This window comes from Pipistrellus hanaki, assembly GCF_964339955.1.
Source record: "Pipistrellus hanaki genome assembly, chromosome: 2".
Taxonomy (NCBI): domain Eukaryota; kingdom Metazoa; phylum Chordata; class Mammalia; order Chiroptera; family Vespertilionidae; genus Pipistrellus; species Pipistrellus hanaki.
The window spans coordinates 5,549,871-5,571,268 of NC_140504.1; the positions used below are offsets into that span (position 1 = coordinate 5,549,871).

At 45.6% G+C, this 21,398-nt stretch overlaps 1 protein-coding gene across 7 annotated transcripts; it reads right to left on the minus strand.

Annotated features, from left to right (window-relative positions):
• Nucleotides 1–1,355: 1,355 nt before the first annotated feature.
• ZBTB21 (zinc finger and BTB domain containing 21) lies at nucleotides 1,356–21,116 on the minus strand. Of its 7 annotated transcripts, none has more exons than XM_084873600.1 (3): nucleotides 20,657–21,116; nucleotides 10,034–10,160; nucleotides 1,356–8,603 (listed from the first exon to the last, which is right to left on the minus strand). In XM_084873600.1, the coding sequence occupies exon 3, from the start codon at nucleotides 8,588–8,590 to the stop codon at nucleotides 5,414–5,416; it is 3,177 nt and encodes a 1,058-aa protein (XP_084729726.1). In that variant the 5' UTR covers nucleotides 8,591–8,603; nucleotides 10,034–10,160; nucleotides 20,657–21,116; the 3' UTR covers nucleotides 1,356–5,413. The 7 variants fall into 7 exon arrangements, with proteins under 7 accessions (XP_084729726.1, XP_084729725.1, XP_084729727.1 ...); XM_084873599.1 differs by lacking the exon at nucleotides 10,034–10,160 and adding an exon at nucleotides 16,066–16,457; XM_084873601.1 differs by lacking the exon at nucleotides 10,034–10,160 and having other exon boundaries at nucleotides 1,356–6,408; nucleotides 7,006–8,603; nucleotides 20,657–21,114.
• Between the last annotated feature and the right edge of the window lie 282 nt (nucleotides 21,117–21,398).

Consider the following 21,398-nt stretch of genomic DNA (forward strand, 5'->3'; position numbering starts at 1 on the left):
CTGCCATGGGGTCAGCCAACCAACCAAAGGACCCCACTGCCAAGGATGGGAGCCCATGGCTGAGCATGAGACCTGAATTCATGCACAGGGGGCTGCACCATGCTTTCTTTCCAAAGCGCTTCTATGACAACAGGGGGACAGTTTTCTCCAGACATAAGCCTTGTACAAAGAATACCTGCCACTCAGCTCCGTAGTTCACAAGAGCCGACATTAACAGAGCCAAGACTTGGCCTCTCTGGCTAGGTACAAAATACCACCTGCTGGACGTTGCCTTGAGTGTGGACCCAGGACCCAGGAGGATGTGACAGGAATGCAACAATCTCACACCTGGAAAAGCTTGTAATTACTAAGAAAGGGCAGATGTAAAATTTTAAAACACATTTATTTGGTGGAAATGGAGTAAGAGGCTAAAGGAGATCCAAATAAAGAGTGTGCCACTTATTCCTGGTGAAGTGTGTTCAAGAAACTTTTAGCCAGAGGTTCCCTAGAAAGACTAGTTTTTGGGTAACAGGGCAAGGAAACTGAAACCATCAGAAGAGGCAAGTGCAAACCTGAGTGGAGGGAACCAGTAAGAACCGTATGGTCCATCTCTCCTCCCCTATTTCCACAGCCACAGGCCATCAACAGGTAGCTATGACACGCACTGACCATCAGGGGGCAGACGCTCAACACATAGGCATGGAAACATGGACCAGACCTATGAATCTCAGAGGGAAGGGGAAAGGGGGAGGATGGAAGAGATTAACTAAAGATCTTAGATGCATATTAAAGGCCTGGTGCACGGGTTCATGCACTGGTGGGGTCCCTTGGCCTGGCCTGCGGAGATCAGGTCGAAACTGGCAGTTTGACATCCCCTGAGGGGTCCCAGATTACGAGAGGGTGCAGGCCAGGCCAAAGAACCCCACCAGTGCATGGATCTGTGCACCTGACCTCTAGTATACCATAATGAAGTTAACATATGCTAGTTTAATGGAAGAGCCATCTTAGAAGGAAAGAAGATGCTACAACATGGAAGCCTTATAAAATTAAGAAAGTTTATCATGATATGGAATTTTTTATGCATTCACCTCCACAATCATTTTTTAAAAATACCAATTTGAACAGTAAAGAAAAAGATGGCCAGGCAGATTACTGCTTATATGGTTTTAGCTGTATTTCTGGTGCCCAAATTAGTGAAGCTTTAGTGCAAACAATTCTACAAGCAATCTGGAACTGATGGGGAATATTAAATCTCTTACAACTTGCAGGTGGTTATTCATATTAGTCAAGTAGATGGGTTTTATCTTCACTTTCAGAAATTTAAATGCTATCGGTCATTAGTATCAAAGTGTAAAACATACCAATGAGACTGAGACTCCAAACAAAATACAGTACAAATTTATTTACTCCCATCATTCTTAGTCAAGATTTAAGCAAAGTAAACAGACAACAGAATTGGATACGAATAAGCAATGGATTAACATCCCACAGAAATCCTATTTGACTATGAATTTTCAGTCCAAAAAAGCTTATTCCTAAATAAAATCAAACAATGAATTATTCTGCTAAGGATATAACAACAAAATATACACAATAAGCCACATTTGTTTTTCTCTTAACAATAAGCATATATTTAATGAAAGTTTTGAATAGTCTTGGATTAATATCAATAAGAAATGATCATTTTGGAATATCATTATTAACCAAATATGTTAACTGGAAAATCTGGACAGCACTAACAAATGACCAAAGAGCACTGAATTCAATTATTTTACAGATTTACAGCAAAATACTTTGGTTCCCGAATGACTGTCTCAATAAGGAATTTTTGAAAAGCCTCACATGAACTCATCTTTCTCCTCCAGATTTAAACGCTGACTGTTCGGTTTCTTCCTGGTCGTGTGGAAATGCCATAGCCAGAGAAGCACTGAACAAACATGGCAAAAATTAGGCAAACATCAAACTTCTTAAAGTGCTAAAGCCACAAGGGAAAAACCCATCTTTACAACTTAAAAAGGCCAGTGTTAAAGAACTTATTAAATAACGTATTAGCATTATTTAAACCCATGCTTTTCACAATTACTGCAAAAACATTGATACATCATAAACTGATGTAATGTTCCAATATTAACTAGTGCAATTTATAAAGAAATCTGTTATGAATGACATCTAATTATTTTTTGTAGTAAGAAAAGGCAAATAGTTTCACTTCCCAGAGTTCCAGATTGTGGAACACACACCCACACTGAGCGGGAACAAGGCCAACTTCCGGTGAGTTAATTCTGTCTCCCCCTCACCGTGGCCGGTTGGCCTGTGGATGACACCCCCTTGCCTCCAGGGGAGGAAGGCCATGTTTTATTCTTGTCTGTATCTGTTCTCAGCACCAGTGGGTGCTGTGTGTGGATTAGAGTAGAGCCAATTAAGCGCTGGGGCATATTTTTAAAGAGAAGAAAGGCTATTACGACTCGTTCAGATCAGAAAACCAAGAACCACTTAACCTCCCCACAAATGCACATGACATCACTGTTGAATCATTAGCTGAATATTTTGATAAAATTATAAATACATACGAACCATAACCAATTTTAAAGGCAAACACTCTATTATTCTTGAAATATTACTATAAAAATGTGCACTAATGTTACCTCCATTGCTTACTTTAATAAAAACATGTTTTATGATGTTCCTCCCTCCCTCCCCAACATGAAAAAAATGATTCAATAACAAGTTCTCAGATTAACAAAGAATATATTAAAACATCTTACATTCTTTCCACAACTGCATAAAAAAGCAGATATCCTGAATACTTACAAGGAATAACGAGCTTTCTACACTTTCAAAACTAATTACAATCAGAAAAATCTTTTTCAAGAATATATTTGCTAGCTAAAGAGTTGCAACAATGAAAGATCAAGTCATCTTCACCAAGTATTTGCCTACTGAGATATTCTTTAAAAACCTGTTTACTGAGTAAAGCAATAAACTTGTCTTTCATTATTTTACTTCTTGACACTTAAAATAGTTACACAAGTGGAAGCATATTTTATTTTTTTGACCACCAAAATAAACTCTTTCAGCCTAATGCTTTTAAGATACAGTATAAAAAGTAATAGAAAAACCAGAACTGCATTATAAATGTTTTTGGTTCAAAATTTTATTTGAAGTCTTACGTTCCTTGCCTTGACAAAAATGTGAACTAACAAGACAAACCACTGGCAATTCTTAAAATCTAACAGATTCGCAGAGCCTATATTTAGGTCAAAAATATTTTACCGGTCAACTTTATTTAAAAAACCTCAAAAAAGTGGCATAAAGGTTCAAGTCCTGGGATACTGAATTTACAATGCCAAGATACTGTGTGTCCAGGATTTATTAGATATTCAAACAGCCATAAGTAATGATTACTCTAAGGGGAAACTGACTTCTACTGAAGAGATAGCTACCAAGGTGTTCAGAGTAAGAAATACCACATCATACAGGGAATGAACTCAATGGACAGTAATCCATCCTAATGTTTGACATTAAATTGTATGCTTTAGTTTTGTCTCTAAAATGCAGACTTCTTTAAGAAATATAGAGATGGTAATAATAATTAAAATAAAATTAATTGTAACTTATTTTCCTTTCACTATCAAATTTAAGAACAGAAACAGGAAGTAACCACTCAAATATTTTAGAACTTTTGAGTTTTCAAATGAAAAAAATAATAGGCAAAATTTCATATGTAATTTCCATAAAAATCAATTAAAATTTTATTAAAATGTTTGTGTTTCAAATAGAGACTGTCCTTCCTACCTTTGGTCTGGAATGTGGGTAATGAGTTTGATAAGGACAGTTCTTTTCTGCTACAGCACAAATTTAAGTACTCAGCGTACTATTTCTTAGTCACAGTAGTTAATTTTTCTTTTTTGAAAGAATAGCTTGTAAAAAAAAAATTAATAAACTTGGGAGTCTTAATCCACATCACCCTAAAAGGATTTTGTAGTTCCTCCAATTTTTCTACTTTTATATATCTGACGACCCCACACAAGTAACATAAAAATTGTACCTTTTGAAACAGCCCCTGGAACTCTGGATAACACCTATGGAAAGGCTTTTAATTACAACTCATATGAAATAGGGAGAAAAAAAAAAAAAAAAAAGCTCTAACCTTATGGGCCAAAAGAAGTAAAAAACCAAACAAAAAACAAACAAAACAAATTTTGGACCCTTGAGAGTACTTAAACAGCTATGTAGGAGATGCTAAGCAGTGACTTGAAGCAAGACGGTTTCACCACGTGGACGCTTTACCACGACAAACTCCAACCCATTCTAAGAGAATTTATCACAAGACAAAGAGGTAGGAAACTGTATATTGTCAATATCGTTTTTGAAAAGCATGTGGAGACTGCAGTGTGGTGTTTCTCCCTCTGCTTCACGTTTCTGGAAGTGAATGGTAATTCAGGATTCAGAGCCCCTGGGCTGACTCTGTAAATATAGGTCCTGACCTTTTTGTAATACTAAAATTAATTTCAAAATTAGTGCCACGTTATCTCCGTCCCAAATACACTCAGATTTTCAACTTGTGGCAGCATAAGCCGGAGGAAACCAAACATCTAAGTCCTTTCAGTGCTGGACTGACCTTGCACTGTGGTGTGGACACAGCACAGCAGCAACCTGGTCACAACACGTGTCCCCACTGGAGCTTTTGTAAACTGACCTTAGGGGCCTCCCAGAAATGCTAGTATTTTCATCTCCCGAGTCTTCCAGCAATAACTACACCAAGTGACCCAAGAGAAAGTTTTTATTTTATAAAAGTCTAAATATTACTATTGCTGATTTAACTTTCTCACAATTTTCATACGAAAAGTTCTACATGACCACGAAATGTCAAATATTTTTATCAAGTGTCAGGATAACTTCTTAAAGTTGAGGTTTATCACTTTTTTTTTTTATTGCTAGAGTATTCTAAAGACCTAAATCAACACTGCAAACTACTCCACTTCTTCCAGGTAAGTTTTGGGACTTAAGAACATGGCTGAGATTTAACTAGAACTTATGTGTCTGATATAATTAAAAGCAGAAATCCTTTAATAGTATTTCACTAGTTGCAAATCAGTAAGAAAACAAAACCACCTCAATTAAAGAGTAAACTGACACTGTGGGATGAGGAATCATGCAAACAACCAAGACCAATCAATTTCAACATTAATGAAGTCAAGTTGTCCTGTGACTGGAAGGTCCAGAAACACAGTATTTTTTTAAGTGTTTTCCTAAGTTGGGTAGACATTAGTCATTAATATTAGTTTGCCTCAAACTTATATTTAAGCGTAACAATTTCCAACCTTTATTATTATTTTGTAAAAAATATTTTTGTTTTATATGACACATTTCACAACTTAGGCTGAAATCTGGAGGCCGCCCCCGTTTCGTTACGGGGAAGAGGGGAGGTCTTTTAATTATGGGTTTGTTCGTGACTCCAAAGACTAAAGGCGGTCTTGAATGTCCTATGGCAGAGTTTACACATAAACTGGCGTTTGAATGTGATGGCTGAGAGGGGCGGGGCATGGTAAAAAAGTGTGTCTGATTCTTGGGGCACAAACAGTTTCTCCGTGGCCGGGGCTGCGTTTTCAGACAGCCCCGTCGGACTGTCGGGCTCCAGGGGCTGGATCTTGGGCAGCGGCGGCGGTGGGGGCAGAGGTGGCGGCGAAGGAGAGTTTGTGGGAGCTGGGCACGCTTCAGATTCTTTATGCGCCGAGTCCTCTGTGGCCTGAGACATATGGGACTGGAAGTGACTCCAGAGCCGGAAATTGGTGCGGAAAGCTTTGTTGCAGACGTGGCAGATGAAGGGTTTCACGGAACACAGGAGCTCCTGGTGCCGCTCCAGCTGCCTGTGCGAGGTGAACGTCTTGCCGCACTTCTCACAGGGCCACAGGCCCGGGTCCTTGCCGGAAGCTGCTTCTTTGGGAGCGGTGCTGGCCTCGGGCGCCACCTCCTCGGCTTCCTCCGCGGGCTCCTCTTTGACGTGGATCTTCAGCTGCTTCGAAACGCTGAGGTCTTCGGGAAGACAGGAGGAGTCTTCCGAGTCGAAGTTGACCTGCTCCGAGCAGTCGCTGAACGCGTTGTCGTCTTTCGGGGTGACCACGTGGTTTGCCTTCTGAGGCTCGGGCTGGGCCTGGGGCTTGGAGGAGCTGCTGACTTCCCCGTTGTGGTCCTGGACGGGCAGGGAGAAGTTTTCGGCGGGGGCCATGGTGTTCTGATTGTGCACTTCCACCTGGTGCCGCCAGATGCTGAAGGAGGACTTGAAGGTGCGCATGCACTCGAGGCACGTCAGCTTCTTGTACTCACACTTGCTCTCGTGCTCGTGCTTGAGCTCGGGCGAAAAGAACCTAAGGCTGCAGTAGGGGCACACGGTGGCGTTCCGGCACAGTCGCTCGTGGCTGCCTTGCTCTAGGAGAGAAGAGAGCTTAGCGTTACAGAGGCGGCACTGGAAAACCTCCTTGCTCGCTACCGGACCGTCAGGAGCCAGAGCTTTCGGCTTAGCGACCTTGTGTCCTCCGAGAGGCTTCTCTCCGGGGTGCATCTTTATGTGCTGTTTGAACTGAGAGAGAAAGCGATAGGCCTTTCCACAGTAAGTACAAATGTACACGCCTTTGGCTCGCGACCTCAAGTTCCTCTTGATGACTTGAGCCGGGGAACTACTCTGCCCCTGAAAACCGGGCTTGCTGCGCCTCAACTTAATGATCAGGGCCTTCTTAATCTCCCTCTCCCTCACTATGTCAATCAGCTTTCTTTGGAACTTTTCGTCCAGGACGGCATGTGAACTAGAGGCCGGTGACGGGTTCTTCACTATGCCGTGCTGGGTCTGACAGTGGGTCCACACCTTGAAGTTTGTGTGAAACCGCTTGTGACAGATGTCACAGGCGTAGGGCTTTTCTGGGTTGTGGTACATGTTAATGTGCCGGTGAAGACCTGCTGTTGATCTAAAGATCTTAAGGCAATGTTTGCATTTAAATTTTTTGTTTGGTCTTGTTCCCTCCAACTCACCAAATTCATCTTTGCTCAAGTCCGAATCTGGGAAGTCTGCTTTGAGTGTGGGGCTTGAGCCTTCCTCCAGGTTATCCTCTGACACCAGGGAGCCGTGCTCGTCCACCTTTAACTTCTTCAAGGGCAGCCTTCGGTCCGCCTGGAACCTCCTTTTCGCCGGGAGCCGGCTCATGTCTTTCTGGTCGTCTTCTGTTTTCAGAGGAGGGTCTCTGGAGCCGGATGCCGCGGCGGCGGCATCTCCCACCGTGACCCGGATGATGTCGGGGGGATCCGCGGATGGGCTGCGGGGCTCCGTCTTGACTCGAACCTCAGCAGCAGGGGGCGCGCCCTCCCTCTCTGTGGGCTGAGAAGCACTGAAGGACCGGAGGCGGTGGGGCTGGGCAGCAGGGGTCCCATCATCCGGGCTTGGCTTTTCACTGCCCTCTTTTAGAGATGACTTTTGAGGTAAAGCGCAAAACACATTCCCCGGTGCATCGCTTGGCACTGCAGACGACCCCTGGGAAGATTTCAAATCTATTGAGGGCGAGTAGACGGGAACCTGGCTGTCCATCGACAGCGACCGCCGCAGGAGACTCTTCACAAGCGGGCCGCTTCTGTCAATGGTCTGGTTCGCAGAAGCAGGCCCGCTGGACGGGATCACCAAGCCCAACTTGGAATAGTACAACAGGTTTCTGTCCTCGCCTGGGCCATTTCCTCTGCTGGTTTCTTTCAATAGATAGGGCGTCTCCGATGAGCTTCGAAGAGACAGAACAGGTGGCCGCGGCCTTTTCAGAGCCAGCTCGATAGCTTTTCCTTTGGGCAGCTGAGTGCCTCCACCTGGTTTGTCGTCCACGGCCTCCCTGTCTTGCAGGGGGGCGGAAGACAGGACTGCGTTCCTTTTCGCCAGGCTGCTTCTGTTAGCATCATCCAAAGGTCCAGCACACTCAGGAGACTTTGTGTATCCCACAGAACCATCTTTTGGCCAACTCTTTTCAGTCAATGACATATCGTGAAGTGGCTCGACTGGTTTGGAAACCTGTGGCTTGCTGGCATTGGCCTTGACCGCAGTGTTTGGGGAGGGCTGGGGAGTATGGCTTATGTCGGGTGGAGTTTGACTAACGGCTTTCCCTTGTGCCTCGTTCCTGCTTTGACAGACAATGACACTTCTCTTTTGAGAACTGTTTTCATCATGTTCTACGAATATTCTTTTTCTGTTGGGACACATTGGAAAGGGTCCTTGAGGTGTTTTAGAAACGATGTTGGTCAGAAAGGAAATCCCGAGACTATAGCCTAGTTCTTGCACAGCAGCAAGGCTGCCTTTCTCGACAAACAAAGATGAGGAATAAATGTAGTTCAAAACGTTATCAAAAGCATCTGGTTCACAAAAGTCAAGCTGGAATACAGTTTGCAACTCATTCTCCTTATTTGTGAATAAACTATGAAAATATTCACTGCTAGCAGCCAAGACATTTTTGTGAGCTCGAAATTTCTGGTCTCCAACAATCAGAAGCACGTCACACAACTGTCCTTTGAGGCGCTCCTCATTGAGCGAGCTCAGGAGAGAGATGGCATGTGCTGGGTTGATGTAATGCTGTAGTCCCTCCATCGCGTGGGCTTATCTGAAAGACAAAGTGTAAGATTATGAACAACGCAGTGAAAAGCTCTCCACCAAGTGAAATGCCCCGAAAAGCCTGGGAACATTAACTAACTGTCTTTTCAGAGGTGCCAATAGTTAGCACACAAAAGCTTTTGTATAAACAATCTTATTTAAATCACACGGAAAATATGAGGAAACAGGTCTCATGGTATAAATAGATCATCAATTACTATTAAAATTGAAGCATTTTAGAAACTACAGACTGTAACACAGCCATTTTTATACCATTAAAAGACTGTTTGACTATAGCAGGTATGAAAGGAAGTGATATTTAAAAATACTGGTTTAGCCGAAACCGGTTTGGCTCAGTGGTAGAGCATCGGTCTGCGGACTGAAAGGTCCCAGGTTCGATTCCGGTCAAGGGCATGTACATTGGTTGCGGGCACATCCCTGGTAGAGGGTGTGCAAGAGGCAGCTGGTCAATGTTTCTCTCTCATCGATGTCTCTAGCTCTCTATCCCTCTCTCCTCTTCTCTGTAAAAAATCAATAAAATATATTTAAAAAAAAATACTGGTTTATTATTTAGGGTCCTTATCCATTTCCTGTTTGGTTCTATTCTTATTAGTTCAGAGAAGAAGTTGTGATGTACTGAAATGCCAGACATCTATAATTCTGAAAAGAAGTCCTTTTATTACTATGTTTAGGTTCAGAACGAGTCACCCAAGTTGTGCTTCTGAGGTATGTGGATTATTAAAGGCAACAGATACCCCAAGAGAAATGTTGCCTTCTGAGCAACCTAGAAGAATTGAATTAGGGACGTGTCCATAAGATTATCAGATAACCTTTTTGACCTCTCTATATGACAGGACAAACTACTAATTACTGAATATCTGCTCTTCTTATCATCCTACAATGAACCTTCTCTCCTCTGAAGCCCCCTGGTGCCTTACCTCATCCTTAGCTCAGAATATCACATATACCTCATTTCCCCAGTGTCTCTGGACCTCTCATCTATGCAGGGTTCCCATATGTAATTACAATTGGTTATTTGCTGGTGTTAATCTGTCTCAGGTGGATTTGATTAGACCAGCCCAGAAAATAGAGGGTAGAAAGAAGTTTCTTCCGGCCCAAACTACTGGATATATTCACTAGCAATTCGATTTAACAATAAGTTGCAAAGTAGAGGTCTTACCAGAACTTTAAAAATATGCATAAATTTGGAAAGTGAAAAATCATTTGCTAATGACCATTGTATCCTAATTACTATTTAACAGAGGTTAGAAATGCTAAATAAAATAATTTGTTTTCTTATGTATGCTAAACACCTTTCATTCTCCTGAATATTATTTTCTTACCAAATCACATGTTCAACCAAAGCATAAAGGAAACTTTGGCTTGAGTCTAAACTAAATTACTACTAATTCAAAATTAAGGGATTGATCTGGGATTTACCTGACATTCTCCTCAAATCAAAAGGTGAGACAACCTAGTGGTTGGGTCCAGGCTCTGCCCGAGAAGCTGGGGTTCAAAAGCTGGTTCCTCCCTTGCTGTCGATTAGCCTGATTATCAGGTCCCCCACCTGAAATGGGAGCATGGACCACGCCCTCCTTTAAGGTTGTTGTAAAGATGAGGTGAGCTAGCATCTCATACACAGTAAGAATTTGACAAATTATGTGCAATTTATTTTCAGAAATCACAGGATTAATAGGCATTTAGCTCAGTATCAAAAAAAGGGAGGGGGGTTTCACTTGAACCCACCCATGATCTGAACAAAGAAAGCCATTTCATAAAGATATAATGTCACTGTAACTCCTCATCTCTTTGGTTTGATTTTATAATGCCATTTTTTCTTTAAAAGACTTATGATATTTATTTTTAATATTAAATCGAATTAAAATAACTAAGATTACTTGTGGCAGTTTTATCATTCTCTAGAGGGCAAGTTGTGGATGTACCAAACTCCACACCCAGCACAGGTGCAGGTTCTCCCCTGGCTTCAAAGGACAAGTCTTTGCAGGTCAACCAGATCTGGCATCTTCGAAGAGCCCACAAGAAGAGTCTGGTAAGTCTCCAACCTGGAGCGACCAAGAATCCTATACCATGTCCTTAACATTCTTCTGACTCCCTGTTCTGGTGCTGACTAATTTAACCAACTCAAAGGCATGGCTTTGCTTTCAGGGACAAAGCCTGTGGCCTGTCCACTCACTCTCCTCAGTTAGCCTTTACTGATTTTCAGTTCATTTCTGACTGCCATCATTCATATCAGTGGTAAATGTTAATGCCTGTATTTGTGATTGCTTGATAAAGGTATTTTCCCTTCCTTTTCCCATTCTGTTAGCCATCTTAATTTCTCCTTTAGCCCTACTGTACTGTCTTTATAATCACACATCTATTTATGTGCAAAGAAACCCTTGTCATCTCTTATACAGGTCAGCATAGAGAGAGATAAGCTTATAATACCACACTTAGCAACTTAGCCGAGTACTGAACAGTTTTTAATGCTAATGATTTTTGAGAAAGCTGGTCAAATGTTGCCACAGGGAAAAACAACAGATTAAGAATGAAAAGCTTGGACAAGTATTTTTCAAAGGTGTTGCTTAAAATCAATTTAGTAGTGTAAAACTAGTAATAAAATGATTAGGGCAAAGTGAAAAATGTCAGAGTGTAGTAAGGCTAACTAAGATTTTGTGGAACTTCTGTTTTGCTTCTATGTACACACATCCAAACATGCAAGCAAGTACTGGGTTGGGATGTATAATATACTCCTTCCTGTGAGCCAGAGTCAAGATAGTGTGAAAGAAAGTGCTCTAGGCTAATCAACCTCTGAGCCTCAACAATGCTACTGTGAGAATTAAATGAGAAAGCAGTAATTGTTACGTTACCATTTATTCACTCATTCAACAGAACGGCATTTGAGAAGACCTGAAGGGGCACGGATGAGCCATGAGGACGGTCACTGAGGAAGAGCATTACAAGCAGAGGGGAGCGTCAAGATAACCGCAGGGATGGAGGGGAGAGCCAAGGGAGGCCTGGAGGATGACATCGGAGAAGCATGAGAAGAGGCTGTGCATGGGCTGGGTGGACGCATGGAAGAGCTAACTTTTTATTGGGCAGTCATGGGAAGATTCTGAGCAGAGGAATTATGTTTACAAGGATTGCTCTGGCTACATTGTTGAGAATGGACCATGGAAAGAAGGGAAAGAGTGGCAGCTGGAAGGCCACCTAGAGTGCTGCTGCAATGATGCGAGACAGGACGGCAGCCGGGACCAGCTAGGAGTCCGTTGCAATGATGCCTGAGACGCTACGGTGCCGGGCCAAGGTGGGAGCAGGGGAGAGAAAGGCAGTCATTAGGGTTTCTAACGGACTGACTGCAGGGGATAGGAAGGTGAGCAGTTAAGGATGTCTCCAAGAATTCTGCCAGATCAACTGGGAGGATGCCCTTACTGGAGATGAAATTTGATAGAAAAATTGGTTCAGATTGTTTTCAAGAATTCAGTTTTGTAATTTTAAATGTTAGTAGAAATCTATTTATTAAAGTACCTTTTACTGGCACCTGTCCTGCTTCACTTTCCCTATAATCTTTCTTGTGCTTCTTGCGATCACTTCTCAAATTAACATCCACATTTGAATCCTTGTCCAGGGTCTTTTTTGGGGAACACATAACAAGACACAATGGAAACTACAGATATAGGCTGAAGAACTGTGCAAAGACTAAACTGAGATTTTGTCCTTGAACATGAAGCAAATGCTATTCCACTTAGCATCTGCACCCTATTCCTATGTGCTAAAATCAACATTTCCTCAGTTTTCATTGTTCAGAAATTTCCATCTTTTGCTTTCTTCAAATTATCAACTCTGTTTTTGTTCTAAGTAAGTACTTCTGACCCCTTGGACCACAGGCTTCTATAATCTTCTATAATAATAAAAGCTTAATATGCTAATTAGACCAGATGTCCTTCTGGATGACCTTCCAGGCAAAGCCTGGGATGCAAGGGAAGGCAGGGTCCTGGGTGCTGGAGGGAAGCTGGTGCCAGCAGCTGGGGAGGAAGGCCTACTCTTGCACAAATTTCATGCATCGGGCCTCTAGTCTGAATAAAAACATCTGGTAATTAGGGAACAATAAGTCACTCAGAGTTGAAATGTAAAAGACATAGTCAATGTCCCTGAAAATTATCTGGGGATTAAAAACTATTTGACTGTAACCTCCATTTAGAGTTATCAATGAGATTGCTTGCCCGAGGACTGGCTAAAGTATGTCTAAATTCCTGATATGCCTGATAAACAACTCTATACTATTTTCTAATCTAGTCACTCAAGCACTAATTGAATATTTACTGCCACACATTACAGTAAACATTTTTCATTCGTTAACTCAATATTTACAGCAACCCTACACTATAGGTACTATTAGTATCACATCCCCATTTTATAGATGAGGAAATGTATGCAGAGATAAGGAACGTGCTCAAGGTCACAGACTTACTAGTAAGCACAGAGCAGGACTCAGCTTCAGAGGCCACACTCTTAATCCCTACATCACCTGCCACTAGTTTCCTCTTTTAATTCTCCCAGAAACACCTAAGCTAGGCACTGTCATCATCCCTGGTTTATAAATTGGGAAACGGAAGCACTGAGAGGTCAACTAATGTACCCAAGGTTACCCAGTCAGTTAGTAGTGCATCTGGAGTCTGGATCCAGAGCCTGGACTCTTAGGCATCATGTTACATGCTTCTCATAACTGGGGACCTGTCTAGTATGTGCCAGAACCAGCTAGACGTGGTAGATATCAATCTGACAAGCATGGTCCTGCCTTATGGCATCTGAAATCTTGTGTGGGAACAGGACAAGTCAATCTGTCACCATGCTCCAATAGCTAAGCACCAGACAGGTTCACAGAGTAGAGAGAATATAGGTGATGACACTGATCCAGGTGAGAGGGAAGTCAGAGAAGGCATGCAAGTTATAAGGCCTCATGAACAAGCAGATGTTAAGAACATGGGAAGAGCCCTGGGAAATGGTTAGAGCATTGGCCCTCGCACTGAAGGATCTCAGGTTTTATTTCTGATGACAGGCATGCATCTTGGTTGCAGGTTTGTTCCCTGGTCCCAGTTAGGGTGCACGGGGGAGGTAACCAATCCATGTGTCTCACATCTATGATTCTCTCTTGCCTGCCTATCACCCTCTTTTCCCCATCCCTAAAAATCAATGGAAAAAAAATATTCTCAGGTGAGGATTAACCGCAAGAAAAGAAAAAAAAAAGAAAGAGCATGGAAGGAGTCAGGAAGGAAGGGCGAAGGGCACTTCAAGGACAGTAGCAGTATGTCCAACATCACAGGGACAAGACGCAGTGGCGGGCTGGAGCAAAGGACACACAGAGGGGAAGGCAGGTGATGAGGCGGGAAAGAGGACAGAGGCCTGAGGCCCTGGGGGCTACATTTGAGGACTATAAGACGAGTGTGACCTCTTCCACCTCTCAGGAGCCCAACACTAGATGTCTGGAGCAACAGGACAGAGAGCACAGGGCAGGGCAGACTCCTCACCTTTAGGATGAGGCCTTTGCTTTTATCTTTTAATTCAATTACCTTTTAATTAAATTACTGAAACTGAAAAACAATGGCTCCTTTCCTGGTAGAGCTGGGAAAACAAGTAACATTTTGAACTTCTGTGTTTTAATGGAGCTTAACAACTAAAAATATAAAATGCTATGTTAAAAATGCAGGCAAAAGGGGGAAAACCCCACACTGCAAAATGTCATGAAATAATCCAGCAAAATCCTCTGTGGCTGGTGGATGTGCAGACTGTTTCTCAACACCCACTGCCTTTTCTGCTCTTCCGCCCTCAGACGAGGCCAGCTTTTACTGGATGTACTTTCTCTTCCATAAATCTGCTGGCTTTCATACTCCGTTTCTCACGCATGTTTTAATTATGAATAATCAGCCTCTGACTTCTAGAAGACAGTGCATCACAAGTTTAAAAGCTCTATGCACACACACTGCCACTGTATCCACATCCTGTACCTTTTCCTTTGCTCATCTCTGCCTGACTCATCAGGGTAGGTGCTCCTGCTACCAGTCATGGTAGAAAAACCTCTGCACTCTTAAAAGAAAGTGGGTGAAATGGGAAGAAAAGTCCCCTTTATGAGTGGCAGAAAAAGCTTGGAGGAAATCCCCCAGGAAAACCAGATTCTGAAACAGGGCTGGCTTGCTTACCACTTGGGCCCCCATACAAATGTCTTCAAAACTCAGCCTGAATTGTTTCTATTTCATGCTGTTTCCTAAAATTTCCAAATGAGAGAATCTGTATGGTTAACAAGTCATTGAATGACTTCCAAATCTGTGTACTTGCCTGAAATCCTGGCACTGCCACCTACTAGATATGTAACCTTGTTAAGATCACTCGACCTTGCTGAGTACTACTAGTTTTCTTAACCTGAGGAGCGGGGCTAACATTACCCAGCACAAAGGATTTTCATGACGAATCAAAGACACAGCGTGTTTGAAAGTTCCTAGTATATACAGTGTTTCTGATATGGCAAGCACACACTTTATTTCCTTCCTTCCCTGAATGTTTATGTGGGCCTGCTACATGTTATGTACCACAAGAGGTGCTGGTGATGGCAGATGAATGAGCTGGCCAGCTGCCTGCTGCCCAGTAGCACACATTCCTGTCGTAGGACATGCATGATGAAGGACACAAGAAGTGTGTAATAATACTGACTTCAGGAAGCAGTTAATTGGGCCAGGGGTGGGAGGGTGGATGAGTGAACGGGAGACATCAGGAAGGTTTGGGACTCACAGCTCACTTGATATTAATAACACTCTTTTGATTATTAATACAGGTTTTCTACTACAGGTACTTTTCAGAAACACTCATTTGATCCTATCAGGATCAAAACTCCCAAAGGCTTGCCCTGACCCAATGCCCTTCATAACTGGATTCCAAGAATATAATCACCTCAAATTCCTCTATTTTAATATAATTTATTTCAATGAAAAGAATTCCCTCTTTATACCAAAGTTAGAGGAGTTGCAGAGTTAAGATTTTTAAGGGGATGGGCAGGCCCTTTTGGAATACATAGCATTCTGGGGATTGAAACAGAAAAAGGGGAAGCACATATGCACTTGACAGAAAGACACTTGGAGATGAGTAAGGGGCTCAGAAAGGAAGATGGGAAGGGACCAAAATAACCTCACTAACTTTCAAGTTTTGGAGACTAAAACTCAGGCTGGCATTAGAGCTAAGTTACATTATAGATCAAATTGGCTCCAAGACTAGGGCCCAAAACCCTTACTACCAGACTTACAGGGAAATGTCTCTTTATATTTACAATCTAACCTAGAACTGAACTCTTAGCACAGAATCCTTTGGAATGTTGGGGACTGCTTACATAGTCCTAAAAATGACACTGGGAAAAAAAAAAGAGGGAATGCATGTAACAAAAAGCAAACACACAGAGAAACAGTGCACCTATATCTGACACTCACTCTGGGACAATATAGACATCCAGAAACTAATTGAAGCTCCTCAGATTTCAAAGCCAGTCTTGCTTATCTGATCCTTCAAGAGAGTAGTCAGCCACTCCCTTGGATCACATCTCCACATTTTCAGTCTCTGGAGAAGGTGTAATTCTGATGAAAGGTGTGTTCTCTGCACCTCCAGCTGAATGGCTCTACTGTAACTCAGCTCAAGGTGAGTGGAGCCTGGTCTTGGCCGCTCAGCAGCCACTCCTCCTCCTGCCGCAGGAAGCCCCTTGGTTTGGCTTTGGAAGAACTGTCCTCGTCCCCCTGAGTACAGTCTGGTGCCTGTTCTCCCTGGCTCAGGAGTAAGAACAGGACCAAAGCCACGCTGAGGAGAAACGTTCTCTCGGGAACCTGGCCTGAGAACGACAACAAAGGCAGTAAATGATGGAAGCGGATTTATTCACTGTGGTCTGGAAGTGCAGGCTGCCAAGGCCTGGCTACCCAGATTCCTGCAGCTACATACCGTGGTTTTTATCTTCCCGTCCAATTCTTTAGCTTCTCCTTGAACCTCAAGAGCAACCCTGTATCTTTATAATATATTTCTTTTTCTGTTCAACCCAATCAACCATTTTTTCCCCTGTTCTTGTTATTAAATGATGCTAATTAACATATTTCTATGTGGTATTCCTTCTTCCTGTCATCCCTTCCAAATGCATGGATAAACTGCGGCTGGGCTGAGCTTTCCAAAACAAAGCTTTGAGCGTTCATTGACTGAACACATTAAGTATCAGCATTATTAATCCACTCTGATTGAGCTCCTATTAGGTGGTAAGATAGACCGGGAATACAGGGTTGCACAAAAACAGATAAGGCTCCTAGTTTCTAGTGAGGGAAATCAGAGGATAAACAAGGAAACAAAAGAGATGAGTTCAGACGTGCTAAGTGTTATAAAGAAGGAAGAAGGTGCTGTGAGTAGAGTAACTAGCGGTTTGGAGAGGAGGGCAAGGAAATGCCTTGGTGTGACAGCTGAGCTGAGACTAAGACCTGAGTGAAAAGAGCCAGACTTGACTTCGTTTAAAAACAAAATAACAAAAACAGTGGTCCTCCATTAGGCTAAAATGCAAATGCTCCAAGGTTCTATAAATTTGGTTTCAAGCTAGTTATCAGATTCCGCACCCCCCTTCCCCCCCCCACCTTAGATATCCTTGTGATAACTTCCTGCTTCAAACACTTCATCTCTGAGACACAACCTGCACATCCTGCTGCTTCTATCCCCCACTCGGTAATGTTCTACACCTCATCTCCAGCCCCCTCCCTCCCCAGCACTCCACGCAGCTCAACATCATCTTCCAAAGCTCGGCTCAAGTTCCAATGAAGCCTTCTGCCATGGGCCGGATTGTGTGACCAGCCCCTCTCCCCCAACCGTATGCTGGAGTTCTGCCCCAGTACCTCAGAACGTACGTGCACTTGGAGGTAAGGTTTTTAAAGGGGCAATTACGTTAAAAAGAGGTCTTTGGGCCCTACTCCAACCAGCCTTATCACAAGAGGACACAGAGGTTCGATGTGAAGACAGAGAAGATGGTCATCCACATGCCAGAGAGAGACCGCAGGAGAAACCAACCCTGCCTATACCTTAACTTCGGACTTCCAGGCGCGACCGTGAGAAAATAAGTTCCTATTGTTTAAGCTATCAGAGTGTGGTACTTTGTCATGGAAGCCCTAGAAAACGAATTAATTCACCTTCCGTGACTACTTCAGTCTATAATGAGCAAACACTTTCAACTCCTGTAGTACAGAGTAGCATCACTGATGCAGTGTTTATTCAGTGCCGTATATTGTTAGTCATCTGTGTCTCCCCAACATAACTGTAAGCTACTTAAGGACTGAGAATCTATTTAATATCTTTTGACACTCTTCACAATGCTCAACATAGTATCGTGCACAACAATATTTATGGTTTTTTCCCCCCAGTTCTCTGACATTCCAATTAAGTGCAGGAGTGGAGATTGTGCTTTTTTATTTCCTAACATAAAGCTGGTCCCTTCACTGCCCTGCTTTAGAATATTTTATTAATTTTCCTATTACTTCCCAGATAAAGTCCAAAGGCTGGACTGACATATAGGACTCTTCATACTCTGGTTGCAATTAATTTCTCCACCCTTATTGGCTTATTGGGCACTTCTTCCCATCCACCCTACAAACTTGCACACCTGGTTTCTGCCATCCAAAATATATTTCTTAGCATTTTTTTACTAGCCAACTTCTACAGAAAGACCCTGCTCAAATGCCACCGTTCTATAAAGCTTTAGCAATCTGCCCCATCCAGTAGCTTGGTCATCTGAACTACCATGCTTATTCTCTCTCTGCAATAATACAACTATTTCGAGTGATAACCTTCATGAGAGTCCCTAAAAGGGAGAACCCTTGTTTCCACCTGCGTTTCCCTAAGATTAGCACAATGCCTGGCAGGTATCTACTGGGGAAAGAGAGAAATTATCGCACTAAAGGCTCAAGACCTGGACTTGCTCACCTTTATTGCTCCAGCATCTGCTATAGAGCTCAGCACGTGGCAGCTTTCTCTGCTTTGTGTATGAGTTCCTGTGGCTTTCATTTACCAATGAACAGTGACTCTGAAATCCGTATCTCTGCTTGGACTTTTCCGAGGACCTCCAGCCTCTCAGGTGCCCAATGAAGACTTCCATCACAGGAAATCCCACATGTCCAAGACTGCAGGTATGATCCACACCTTCTCGCCCCTGACCCCATAGCTGCTTGTCTTCACGTATTTCCTATTTAGTTTGGTGTGCTGACAACCAACAGGTCTCCTACACCAGAAACCTCTTCCCTTTCCTTTCTAGCTAGTCCCCACGACCTGTCAGGCCCCGTGCATAAGCAGCCCAAGATCTGCTCTCCCATCCCCACTGGCTTTGGGGACATCTAAAATTGCCCCTTCAGTGACCTCTTCACCCAGAGACTCCCTCAGGAACTCAGCCCCTTTTTTGTTACACACCTAACACCCCCTGCATAAACACGGTAAATTCCTTGAGGGCAGGAGTTATAACTCTTTCAACTTATATTCCACAGAATGAAGCACACTGTATATATATTCACTAAATAGTGTTAAAAAGAATGAATTAAAGGTACTTTTAAGTAAGCCAAAAAGCCCCAAATTTCTACTCTCTTTTTATCATTAATATTTAGGGATACTTAAATTTAAATGTAGAGGACTACATTAGTCATTACATATGAATGAGGAATTTGCTCCAAGCGTGGAGGCAAAAAAAAAAAAAAAAAAAAAAAAAAAAAAAAAAAAAAAAAATTAAAAATAACTGTCACGGAGAAATCTTCCTGAAACGGATGAACCCACGTTCCTGTCCTCTTAAACGAGGCAAGCAGAACCCCACGCAGGCTCCAATGGATGACTCAGGGTCATCATGCTGAACAATCGCTGGACTATGCTGTAGCACACTGATGATGCCCTCCGACTTGCACGGAAAACCCCTGGCTGCGGCACCGTGCGGGGTCTGATGAATAGCTGCCCCATCCCCCACTGCCAGGCACCCCGCTGCAAAACCTGCCTCCAAACACCCCACCTCCGAACGCGCCGCTGCAGAAGGGCTCTCCGGCCCGCGGCCCTGGGGCTGGCGTGCACAGTAGCCGGGGTTACGGGCTCGGACAGAAGGGCTCCCTCCTACAGTCAAAGGCACGATCCCCTGCAGCGAGCTACGGAATGTTCCGGAGCAGTGGTCCGGGCGGTGGGAGAACCCATCACAAGATGACGGGGACCGGGGCCGACGGAAGTCCCTGGGCCGGGGTCTCCGGCGCGGCCGGTCTGAAACGCCTCGCCCCTCCCCCTCCCGCCGCAGGCCGCAGCCTGCAGCCGGGGTTCCCCAGCGAGAGGGGCTGTGCCCCGCGGCGGGCGGCGGGAGCAGAGACGGGTCTTCCCCAGGGCTTGGCGGGGAAAGGGGTGCGCTCCGGGGTCCCGGCGTGGGGCGGAGGCCCGGCCAGGAGGCAGGGCGCCCACAGCAAAGTGGACCCGGGTTCCAGGTCGGGGACGCCGGCGGGGCCCGAGGGGGCGGCGGGAAGGGGCGTAGGCCGTGGCAGGTGCGGGGTCCCCCGGACCCTCCAGCTTCCTTCCGCGCTCGCTCGCGCGCCCCTCGGCAAACACCGGCCAGGGGCCGCCGCCGCCGCCGCCGCCGCCGCCGCCACTGCGCCGGACGGGAGCGCGCGCCCTTGACGGGAAGGCGGCCCCAACCGTTCGGCGCGGCGGCTTCTCCGAGGCCCGGCGCGTCCGCCCCCAGGGCCACCTGGCCGGCGAGGGAAGCCCAGTGAGGGACCGAGCATGCGCAGTGGCGAGGGCGAGGCCAAGTGCGGGAAAGGAGCATGCGCAGTGTGAAGGCACAATAGGCTACGTGGGAGCCCGGGGCATGCTCGGTGAGGGCCGGGGGCCGGCGCACGCGCAGAAGCGCCCAAAGCCCGCAACCCACAGGAGAGAAAAAACAGGAGAGAAATCACCTCAGCGTTACGTCAGGAAAGGCCGCGTTTTGCGGGGAGGCTGTGGCCTTCCGCGGGGCCCCGCAGTTCTCCTAGGGCGAGGGGCGTGACAGTTACTCACCGGCCTTCAGCCCGGAGGCAGGCGCCGGGTCCCTTTCCGCTCACACTCGGCTCGCGCGCGCCGCAGCCGCCGCTGCCGCTGTGATTCCATCCATCTTGAATTTGACGTCATCCCACACCAGGGATGAGGTCATCGCAGGCAGCGCTCGTCACGTGCGCGGGGCCCTGATTGGCCGCGGGGCGTCGGGGGCGGGGCGAGGGAGGTGCGCGGCGCCGGGGGCGGGGCGGCGTCGGGCCGGAGGGAGGACGGCACTGCGTCGCCCGGGTCCCCCCGCGCCCGGCTTCTTCTACCGGGGCCGCCCGCGTCCGCCTCCTACCGCCGCCAGCGTCCTCCCGGCGCCCGCCTTCCTCCCGCTCCGCGCTCTCGCCCAGCCCGAGGCAGACTCCCGGCGGCGGGAGGGGCGCGCATCGCGGGGCTGCGGCGCGGGCGGGCGGGCCCGGTGAGTCCCCGCGCCGCAAAGACGCGCGCTCCCGGAGGCTCGCCGCGGACGCTCGCCCCGCCCCCGCCCCGCGCGTGTCGTGGCGCCTCCACACCCCCTCGGAGGTCGGCTCCCCAATGGAGGCGCGGGCGCAGGAGCCGGCTGGGGAGCCGGGTGGGCGTCGCCGGGTCGTGGGCGCACAGACGCCGGTGACGGTGATGCCTGGCTCCTAGGGGCTCTCCGGGTCGCCCCCAGCAGGAAGCCTCACAGCTTGCGTGGTCGTGCACCGCCGCGTATGAATCTGCTGACCTTGAGCGCCAGCCT